The 11,004-nt window shown below is 60.3% G+C and overlaps 1 protein-coding gene across 4 annotated transcripts in view; it reads right to left on the bottom strand.

The window, feature by feature from the left end:
* Positions 1-3,418: 3,418 nt before the first annotated feature.
* NKAIN1 (sodium/potassium transporting ATPase interacting 1) overlaps positions 3,419-11,004 on the bottom strand; it is a 32,111-nt gene continuing 24,525 nt past the window's right edge. For all 4 annotated transcript variants that reach the window (XM_068917065.1, XM_068917064.1, XM_068917067.1 and 1 more), the window contains exons 4-7: positions 10,679-10,876; positions 10,133-10,193; positions 7,920-8,001; positions 3,419-6,333 (exon numbers count right to left, since the gene is read on the bottom strand). In XM_068917065.1, the coding sequence (XP_068773166.1) occupies positions 6,324-6,333; positions 7,920-8,001; positions 10,133-10,193; positions 10,679-10,876 (351 nt within the window). In that variant the 3' untranslated portion in view covers positions 3,419-6,323. The remainder of the gene's footprint in view (positions 6,334-7,919; positions 8,002-10,132; positions 10,194-10,678; positions 10,877-11,004) is intronic.

The following is an 11,004-nucleotide window of genomic DNA, read 5'->3' as shown; positions in this document are numbered from 1 at the left end:
TCGGAGGAGAAAAGTCGAAAAAGCCACTCGGGCCTGTTCTTGGCTGTCTCCTTCTCGCCATTCCCGACGCACGGTTTTTGAACTACTGCCCAGTGGAAAGAACCCCATTTTTTTCCAGATTCATGCCAAAACGATGCCAATATCAATACAAAAAGTGCCAAGATGCCAACCTGCAATTTTTCTGCCTGCAACCAACCAACATGCTGGTCCCTCTCTATTTTCTCTCTGTTTTCCAGCAAGGGAGGGAAGGACGGCAGGGCAGCATCCCCCCACGAAGGCAATAGCTGCCTTGGATGCGTATTCCAGAGCCGCTTTGGATTTAATTCCCACCACAATAATTACCCGGCAAATACATGTCCGCGGTATGTTTTTATTTCTCCTGACCGACTAATTCTGCAGGGAGCGATAACGTCTCCCGGCCCCTTAATCGCGCTTCGCAGCAGGCAGCGTTCTCCAAAGGCCATCAAATATATATCAGATAAAGGACAGTGAGTTTTTATGACCGCAAATACCGGGTAATAAACTGGAAGACGCAACCGCCCCCCCTCCCTCCCATCCCGTCCTGCCAGACCTGATGAGTTTAATTGAAAAACGCTTTAGTAACTCAGGTGTTTCTCCGTATTAGGGCTCAGCCTGTAACTCACTTCCGATCCGCCGGGCCGGGGCTGAGCCGCGTGTGCTCCCGGCAAGGGCCCGTCCTCGCCCTCGGAAGCGGGTGTTAAGCCCTGCTGCTGAGCGCCTCCGGCCCCACGGACATTTGGGGGGGTGGGAATTGCCCCTTTTGGCCTCTGTTGCCAGAGGCCCGGCTGCCCTCCATCCCTGCCCATCATCCTGCCTTCCCAGGAGCCGGCGGAGGGCTGCAAGGTGGCGGAAATCCCATTTTTGGGGCGCAAGAAGCAGAAAGTGGAGCTCGGCCGGGCTAAAAGTGCGAAGCGGGAGCCGGCGCCGGAGGGTTCCCGCGCCCCGGGGGGGCTGCAACGAAACCCGCCGCCTTTTCACCGGATGCTGCTCAAAGCATGGACATGTTCCTGCAAAACCATTGCTCTCTCAGCGCGTCCGCTCTTGTCCTGAAAATCCTGCCAAGCCCTGGGCGCACGAGGCCGAGCTGGGCTATATTTTCCCCACTTTTTGCCTTTCGGGTGCCTGGTCTGTCGCTCGTCTCCGCGGGGAAAGGTCTTTTGTGTTGGAGCTCGGGGAAGCGCTGCCTTCGGTCCGAACGGAGACGGACAAAAATTTGACGTGGCCGTGACGGCGGAGTAAAGGCAAGGCAGGGAATTAGCTGGCGGGAGGGAGGCTTTGCTCCGGCAGGGCAGCGGGAGGCTGTGCTGCAAAGCATAAATCCATCGGCGCAGCCTAGCAAACGCGTTTCTTCTTCTTCCCAGGCAGGAGGCGCGCGACTGGGCACGGCCTGGGGGCTCTGCCCCCGGTCTCACGGGCCCCAGCGGCCCATCTGGCTCCGCCGCTGGCGCCGAGGGGCCGCCGGAGCCACCGAGCCGGGTGCTGGCAGATGCGGGAGCATGGGGCCGGGGATGCTGACCCACTTCTTGCCTGGTCCACGGGGCCTGATTGGCCTCGCCGTTGCCATAGGAACGGGCATCCATCTCTGCATCCCTCCTCCCCGCCAAAAAAAAAATCACCCCCCCTCCGTTTTTGGTATCAGATAGCTCTTGTTTAATCAGGCTTTGCCAAACTACCTGTGATTACCCTAATTACCCTCTGCACAGGGCTGTAGGAAGAAGGGAACATTTCCTCCCCTTTGTGGGCACTGCCAGAAACCTGCTTTTTTGGCATGGTGAAAATCACCCGCCGGCGCCTGTCCCCGTCAGCCTCCGCGGAGACGAGAGTGGGGGACGCCGGGCTTGGCCGCGCATCTCCGGTCCTGTGTGACCCCGGCATGAAAAAGCGGCGTGGCGGCGGCGTTTCGGGGCAGGGAGAGCCCTTTTGGGGGGGCCTGTTTTCCAGCAGCTGCTGGGAGATGCAATGAGTTGGTGAGGACTCAGCTTTAGCTAGGCTAGAGGGGACGCATCCCTCTCCGCGCAGGGAGGCTTCCAGGAGAGTTGGTGGCTGAGTACTTAGGGTACAAGTGGCACAAGATGCTCTTCACACCAGTAAAAAGCATTGCTGGAAAAAAAAAAAGGGGGAGGGCGTTGTTGTCACTTTGGATGGCAAAATCGGACTCCTTCAAGCTGAAAAACCTCCGTTGGCCACTAAATGTTCCCACTTTCTGCAAAGGATATCCAGCCGGTGCTTCAGCGACTCAGCAACTGCATTTCACCGGTCTTTGGCTGCAATTCAACCTTTCCCTGGAAAAATACCCATTTTGAGCCAACCTGCCACCAGCCCGGGCACAGTCACCTTCGTATAAAGGAGGAGGTTAAAAAAGAAACCAAGGATCAGAGAAAGCCCTTGCCAGGCCGAGCTGCTGGAGCAGCATTTAGTAGCCCAGGGATGGGGTCCCGCAGGTGACCCGAAATATCCCCCACTGGACCTCGATGCGCCGCTGAGGTCCCCACCAAAGCGGAGGTCCCAACCCCGCTCGGCCGCTGGAGAATCCCCACCCCAGGCCCTTCCCTGTCCGTGGTCTGCGGAGCGACTCGAATCCCCGGCGTCTTTTGAATGAAAAAAATCATAAACAAAAGGAAGAGCTGGATTTGCCGGTAAGGCTTGGTGAGATTTTTATATTTGGATTAAAAAAAGAAAGAAAGGGGAAAAAAGAAAAAAAAAAAAAAAGAACGAGGTAATTAGATGGCATCTCCCCCTTCCTTCTTCCCTCTCTCCCTCCTTGGGAAAGGGCAGCAAAGGGGAGAAAAATGAAAGCTGAGTTCTCTTCTGGGAGCAGAAAGCAATGCCGTTCACTAAAAAAAAAATAAAATAAAATACAACAGAACAGCTCATTTTAACCAAAATGGCTTTGAATCCTTTGAACGAAAACACACTCAAAGACGGCAGCCTACCAAAAGGAGACGGTCGGCGCCAGCTTTGGGATCCCGCCGTTGGCTTCAAACCTGGTGCGCGATCCAATTAAAACTGCTACTTTAGCGAAGGGAAAAAAGGGTAAATGTTCCAGCCAAGAGGGGAAAGAAAAAAACCCTTCTCCCGAGCCGTGGCCGCGCTGCAGACAGCAAGGCGCGCCGGGCCGAAAACCGGCGCTCCAGCAGGCGAACGCGCCTCCCTTAAAAAAAAAAGTCCTTATAAGGTACAGAAAGACGGACAAGCCCCGTCCGAGAGCCCTTTTAGTTCGGGCGTGAGAGGCGGCAGCGTTTTCTTATGGGGGAAGAAAAAGAAAAGAAAAGAAAAGAAAAGAAAAGAAAAGAAAAGAAAAGAAAAGAAAAGAAAAGAAAAGAAAAGAAAAGAAAAGAAAAGAAAAGAAAAGAAAAGAAAAGAAAAGGCAAAAACCCCACCAATTTTGAATCCGTTCCACCGCGCGAAGACCAGAAATGCACAAACCCAGAAGAGCCACCGGATGAAACTCCTTTGACTTTTATAATTACAGAATAGAAAAGAAATCCTCGGTTCACGTTACAAATACGGTCTTATAAAAAAACACAAGCCGAACTGGACCGAAAAAAAAGAAAGAGAAAACCAAAAAAGGTGGCAGAGCACCAGTGCCTATGTCCTGTCGAGCTGGAAAAAGAGGGCGGGAGGTCTTTCTACCTAATTTTAAGCAGTGACTGATGCTGCCTGTTGTTCCTCTGCTCTTTCGAGACCGCACGCGGCCGCATCGGGACAGGCCCAACTTTTACATTTAAGCCTGGCTTTTAGCTGGGGGGCGGCGTTTGCAGGAGCATGGGAACCCCTCTTCCCGCGCTGCCCCATCTCGCTCCAGCTCCAGCCAGCGGCTGCCCTGGGGCCAGGAGGCCCCCCCCCAAAAAAAAAATTCCCAATAATAATAAATATAGCAGAAGGGCAGCCAAAAAGCCAGCGGGGCTGCAGCGAGGCTCGGGCTGCCCCCTCGGCTCGTCGGCGTCGTGCAGGGTGCGGGACGGGAGCCCAGCACCTCGGGACAGGCAACTTAGACTTAGAGGCTGCTCTGTGTCCTGCAAAGGGGTTTTTCTTGTCTTTCTTTTTTTTTTTTTGCTTGGGGAAAAGGACTCAAAATTATTGCCTGTGACGTTTGCCCCTTGTCTCGAGGCGTCCCTGGGACAGCGAGGCGGTGGGCACGTGGCAGCTGTGGCCCGGCTCGCTCCCGTGCGGACCCCCGCCGGCCCCAGCCCCAGCCCTAAACCGTGGCCGTCCTCACGCCTGGGCGGCCGCACTGGTTTTCTGCCCCGTGTCCCCACCCGCGTTAGCTCGGAGGAGGCGGCAGTTTTGCTGCCGGGTTTTATAGCCTTTGCACCATGCTAGAGCAACCCTGGAGTCTGGAGCGGATTTGGGCTCAAGCAGCTTTTTCTTTCTAAACGTTGCCCCATGGCTGCTTGGCAGGAATTTAAAAAAAAAGAAAGAAAAAAAAAATCACTGCTGGGGGCAACAGGACCCCAGGCCTGAAGAGCCACTTGGTGCATACTGGAAGCAACCCCCCCACGGCCCCCTCAAGCCGGCAGCAGAGGCTGCGTTTGGGGGCAGACCCACAGGATTGGGGTGGGGGGGAAAAGGAGCGAGAAAAAGAAGCGTAGGAGAGCGACCTGGAGCCTTGGGTTACATTTTGTTTGCACGCTGTTCCACGGCTTTTCAGTCCCATCCCTGAAAATGCGGCCTGGGGCAGGCGAGCCCGAGCCCGGCAGACGAGCCCGCGTCGCCCCAGGCGTTGCCGACGGTGGGAAATCACTTCTTCCCGTTTTTTTTTTTTTTTCCTTCTTTTTCTTTTTGTTTAGCAGCCGAAATGAAGGGCCAGATTCGGGGGCGATTTCAGAGAGGAGGGAATTCGTCGCTGCAAAAGGCCTGGGCCTCCTCCAGCCGGGCGCTACGGCGGCGAGGAGCCAGGCGGGTTGGAGCCACCGGGGCCGTTAGTGGGAAAGCCGGGGATTTTAAGTGGAAAACTGGGGATTTTAGCCAGAAAGCTTCACAGTCCCCATCGGATCCCTCCCCACCTTCCCGGTTGCTATTTGCTTCGAAAAGACCCGCAGAGAGGAGGTGGCGGGGACGGCGGCCACCGGCGATGCTGGACGAGCTCCCGGCTCGCTGCCGGCGCAGAGGCCCGGAGGTGTCCGTCCGTCCGTCCATCCGTCGGCAGCTCCCGGACGAGTCTCGGCGGCTTTTCGGGAGAGCTGGGACCGCTCGCGGACGGCAGGAGCCGCATCCAGCCCCGCGGGAACCGGGCTCGGAGCAGCCGAGCCGCGAGGCTCAGCCCGGCGTCGCAGAGCATCGTCCCGCCGGCGCCGGCTCCCGGACAAACTGCTACTCAGGCACTTCAAATAGAAACATTCGTTATATTAATTAAAACAGCCTCCGAGGGCTGCGTAGAAAGCAGCGTCAGTATTGCCAAATTCACGCGTTCAACGGGCGGGCGTCAGGGCCCCCTCCCCTCCTGCAGCCCCCGACACCGGCAGGACGCGGCTCCTCGGCGCTCTTTCGTCCTGACGGAGATTTCGAAATTGCTTTTTTAGGAACAAAAAGCTCTGATTTTGTTGTTGTTGTTTTTTCCGGCTCGTCCTGCCTCCCGAACCGGGCGCTTTGCGAAACTCTTGCAAACGTCGCAAGACGCAGGGGAAAGCGCCGGGGGCCGTCGCCGCGTTTCACCGCCCCGCGGGGCCGCGCCGCCGCGCACAGGCTCTTTCCGCCCGGCGTCTCCGCCTGCCGCTCGGCGCCCCAGAGGGACGCGCAAAGCAAAACCACGGGGCTGACGAGCGGAGGGGAACAAGCCCCCGCCATCCGACCTCCCCTCCCCGGGCGAGAGGCGCCCTCGCCCGGCCCCGCGGCCCCGCCGCCCGTGGGAAGCCGGCCCGGGAGCGGGAGCCGTGGCGGTCCATCGGCCGAGAGGGGTTTTTCCCCCCCCCGCCGCCCGCCTTGTGCCCGTCCCATCCGAGGGGCATGTTTCGGGCTCGGAGATGTCTCGTCGGTCCGGGACTGGGAGCTGCCGGTGATGTCTGGGAGCCGGCCAGGCGGTGGAGCCCTCGGACTTCCTTAGCTCGCCGCTCGGCTCGGTTTTTGGCGGGGAGGGATGCTGGGGGTGGGGGTGGGTTGGAGGGTGCGGGTCTTTCGCCGGTGCCCACGCTGCGTGACGGCCCGGCAAAAGCAGGGCAGGACCCGAAGACGGCCCCGGGCGCTCGCTCCGGGCAGTCCTCGGGCCGGGCCGCGGCGGCGGGCGCGGGACACTTCGCTCCGGGGGTCCTGGGGCCTCTCGCTCCAGCGCCGGGCCGGGCCAGGCCGTTCAGGGCACGAGGAGCTTACCCGGATCTGGGGGAGCAAAGCAGAGACACGGCGTTAGGGTGACCCCCCTCCCGCAACCCGGCACCCGCAGCATCCACCCCCCCACCCATCGCCCAGCCCGGGGTGACCGCGTGGCAGCTGCCGGTGGCTCTTGGCACTGCCACTGCCCCCTCGTTTTGCCACCCCAAAGGTAAGAAAGCAACCGAGGTCAAGCTCGAAGCCGCAACGGGTTGACACACATCCCCCCATCTCTGTTCTTTAAATAAAATCCGTTAAACAAAAAAACCCCACCCTTACTCAAAAGGCTTTGAATAACTGCTGCTGGCAGCGGTGCCAGCGGGGACCAGGCTCTCCCGGGCATCCTGTTTCACGCAAGGCAGCGAGGGTTTTCAAAAGGCCTAAGAGGGCCCAGGGAGCAGCCGAGCTCCTCACCGAGCACAGCCTATGGTCGCGTTGCCCCCCCTCCTGCCCCTGTCATTCCTGCCATGAATTTCGGCTTCTCAGCCTCAATCCTGCCTCGCGTTCAGCAGTGGGAATTTGCTCCCTCCATCGTGCTCATCTGCACCTGAGGGAGACCTGAGACAGCCCAGAGCCGCTGCAGGACCACTGGGAGCGATGGGCTCCAGCAGGACCCGCTGCCGATGGGCTTAGGCTGCCTGAGACAGCGGCGGGTGGGAGCAGGGAGAAGGGCTTTGGCACCAGCTTGTCAAGAGGGAAAACCCCCCGGGCGCGGGCTGGGAGGGGGCAGAAAGCTCAGACACAGGTTGGGAGCGCGGCGAGCCGGGGCGGCTGGGAGCCGGACGCGGCTGCCCTGGCGGTGCCCACGCGAGACCTACCCCAGGGCTAGCAAACCTACACAAACACTCCCTCGCCCCAAAACAGGTGCCCAGGAGATGCCCGAGCCCCCAGAGACCTCTCGCAGCTGGTGCTGAAGGATTAGCCCTGCACCTGCAGCTCCCTTCCCCGGCCCGAGTCAAAAATCTCTGCGGTGCTCTCGGAAAAAGGGAAAAGCTCTTTCCCGAGCGCCTTCCCGTCCCACCGGGCATAACCCCAACGCGATCCCCCCGCAAACCCCACTGGGCTGGTGTTCCTCCTTCCCCGGCGTAGCTGCCCGACGGCCCCTGCCCTCTCCATCCTCCCCCTGCTCGCACCGCGATCCCTGCTCCGCTCCGTGCCCCGCGCGGGGGTTTCCACCTCCCAAGAGCCGCCAGCGGAGGGGAGTTTCTCTGACACCCGCGAGCTCGTCTCTGCCCCAGCGCCCAGCGAGAGCAAAGCGATCTTCCCGAACGCGGTTGCTTCGCTGCAACCTCCTCTTTGCATATGTAATTGCCTGCTGTGCCCTTGCGTTTACACCCCAGACTTAAAATACAATTAATTTTTTGGCAGCCGGCAAGGCCCAAACAAAGCTCGTCCCTTTAGATTCTGCCGCCTTATCACCTTCTAGCGCTTATCGAGTTCGGCACGACGGCTGGGGGAGAGGGGGAAAAAAGTCCGTTGTGCTGATTGGCGGCGCTGCTGCTGCTTGCGCCCCCAAACCCTGGGGGGACCCTCGGACCGGTGGCTTTGGGGAGCCCCCACGTCCCCGAGCGCCGCCCCGCCGGCCGCGGACTCACGTGTAGAGCGGCTGTAGCTGCAAGTGCGACGTCTTCTGCGGAGCCTGGTAGCCGTAGGAGTCAAAGCCTCCGATGAAGTCGACTGGGGAGAGGGGGGAGAGCAGGGAGGTGAGACGCTCGCCCCGACGCCCCCCGACCCACCTCCCCGCCGCGGCAGAAGGGGCAAGTGCCCGTGCCACCAGCAGATAAACGGGAAAAAAAGGAGCCAGGCTGACTGCTATCGCGGAGAGCTTTCCAAGGAAAGCCCTTTCTGATGGGAGTCCCGTTTTTGCACACCGCGTGCACCAAAGGCAGCGGAGCCGTGCCCGGGCCCCTGTCGCGCCGGCGCCCTCCAAGCACGAGACTGGGATTGCGACTTTTTGGATGAGGTATAAACCAATTCTTCGATTTCGAGAGCTGGGAAGAGGGATTGGGACCCCGCGACGCTGGATGGGAACGACGGTGGCAACAGACTCCACGTCCGGGCAGGAGCCACCCCGGGAATTTCCCACGTGGGCTGCTCAGTGGCGGGGAGCATGGGGCGGTAACTCCTTCCGGGGACACGACGGAAAAATCATCTCCAGTTGTTCAATCCTATAGTTGCTTTTGGCTTTGCCACTTCCATTTTTGTCCCCTGAAATACAGGGCAGGAATCGCCTCCGGGCTCTTGATGCAACCCTGAGGCCGGCGCTGTGCCGCGGCGGGGAACAGCGCCCTGCACAGCCGCATTTCCGAGGCCTTACGGGAGCTGTAGCCTGACCGATCTTCCAGAAATAAATATATTAATCACCAAGAAGTGGCAATTTGTGCAAATTAACACACGATTGCCTGGGAAATTGGAACAAACTCAAGGTGGGGGCAGGGGGGAGCCCCGTCCTCCGAGCTTATTTGTCTTTCCGGCTTAACACGCAGCCTGCTCTCAGTTTTCACGGCATCCTTCCATTTCCAAATCTAATAAGATATTCCATTAAAAAGATGCATTTGAATCTCAGCTACGGCAGCATTAATATTAAAAGTGTATTGAATGCATGAGTTTGTTTAAACGGTGGGCGCCGCCTGGAATGCAAACGTGCTTCAGAGACGGCGGCAGATAAGCCGGGATTCGGGACGGCGCGTCGTCCCGAGGATGCTCTCCGCTCTAAGCCACCCTTGGAGACCGTCGGGCACGGGAGAGGGAGCAGCTCGCCGGCGCTCGTCGCGGCTGTAGCATCCCGGTGCCGCGCCGGCCACCCAAGCGCTCCCGCTAGGGCAAAAGGCGGGGGGACCGGTCGGAGCCCGGCACTGAGCATCCCTTGCCGCTGCTAATACATTGCCTGGCTGCAGGACATCACTCCCACCATTCGGCCGGCGGAGGCTGCCAGCTGGCTCGAATTAATTATCGGCAGATGAGCATTTAATGCGGCTGGCTGGCTATAGCTGCAACGGCCTGTTTAATTGTCGGCGGGGCGCTCCGCGCTTTTGCACGGGCGTCTGCAGCGATTACCGTCAAACGGGAACGCCCGGTGTCGGTCGCATAAACATTAACCCCCAACTCGGCTTAGATTTGCCCTTCTCCCCCCGCCAAGCGGGAGCAGCCTGGATGGGGTCTCTCCACCGCTGCCGGCCCCGCTGGAGGTTGGACGTCGGCCAAGAGGACACAACGTTTCCCATCCGCGATCCCCAAACAACCCCTTCCGGCTGCACCCCCGGCAGGTCCCCTCCATCCTTTCCAAGTGGCACGGCGCTGGGGCGTCCTCGCTCCGCAGCGACCCGCCGCGGCTTCTCCTCGGCCCGGAGCAGAGGAGCCTTTGCAGGTCTCCGGGTCTGATATTTTTGCCTTGAGGTTAGCGGGGTCTGAAGGACCTTACGGCGCGGGGCGACCCTGCCGAGCGCTGCTCCGAGGGCTGCCCTGGCGATGCTCCGTCCCTTAAGAGATGCTCCCGTATCCGGAAGGAAAACGCTTAAGCGAGCCGGTGAACGCCGCCGCGGACGAAGGTGGGCCGCAGCCGCTCTCCGCCAGCATGCCCGTTTTTGAGGGGCAAAACGCCAAATAAAAGGATGCCGTCGCCCGATGGGAGACCAGAGCGCGCTCACCCGTCCCTGGTCCAGGGCCGTCCCACCCGGGGTCCCCCCCGCCACCACCGCCGCCTCGTCCCTCCCGGCCCTACCGTCCTGCAGGACCCGTCTCGCCGGGGCAGGACCGAGGACGGGGAAGCGGCCGGCGCCGTTTTGCTCTCCCGCCCCGAAGCACTTACAGCTGTCTTCTTCCTCCAGAAACACTTTGCTGACGTAGCAGGCGTAGACGAAGCCGAAGAGCTGCGAAGACACGAGCTCAGCGCGGGCGGTGGGACGGCGAACCGGCCGGCCTTCCCGTCCCCCCCGGCCCCAAGCCGAGCCGATGGGGCTGCGGGACGCGCACCGCGAGCAGGAGCAGGAGCAGGAGGGCGAGCGCATCCCACCTCGGGCTGCCGGCGAGAGGGCAGAGCATCCCTTCCTAGCTACGTTTTCGCCCAGGCCCTAACGTCGCCCGCGAAAGGCGAAGGCGCTGGGAAAAGGGGAAATACCCCGGGAAAAGAATTAAAAAATAAATAAGTAAGTAAATCGGGACATTTTTCTTTTGGAAAAGAAGCCGTCCAAGAAGCGAGCCCGGATCAGCAAACCTCGGCAGCTTGGCGGGACGTTCCCGGCCGCCAAGCGCCCGGCGGGCCGACGTCCAGCGCTCGGGGGTTTTTCCCGAATCCCAGGCGGCCGAGCGGCGCCGCCCCCGCGCCCCGGGGACGCCCTGGCCTGGCGGCCCTTACCGCGAGGAATATCTGCGTGGCGCTGCTCACCACCTCGATGTACTGGTAGTCGAGCAGGCAGCCCGTGACGGTGATGACGTGGTGGTCCTCGGGCGCCGGCTTGGAGTTCAGCACCGGCGTCACCAGGCAGCCCGGCCCGTTCTCCATCCACCACGAGCGGTGCAGGGAGGTATTGAAGGTCATGACGAAGTCTCGGTCCTGCGGGAAGGGAGCGGAGGGAGAAGCCCACATCTCGGCGCCGGCGCTGCCTCACCTCCCGCCCCACGAAGCCAGCTGAGATACGGGGATGAGCAAGCCACAGGTTGGGACGCCCCGAGGATGCTCCG

The sequence above is a fragment of the Struthio camelus genome, chromosome 23 (genome assembly GCF_040807025.1).
Source record: "Struthio camelus isolate bStrCam1 chromosome 23, bStrCam1.hap1, whole genome shotgun sequence".
NCBI lineage: Eukaryota > Metazoa > Chordata > Aves > Struthioniformes > Struthionidae > Struthio > Struthio camelus.
This window is presented reverse-complemented; position numbering and strand designations above follow the sequence as displayed.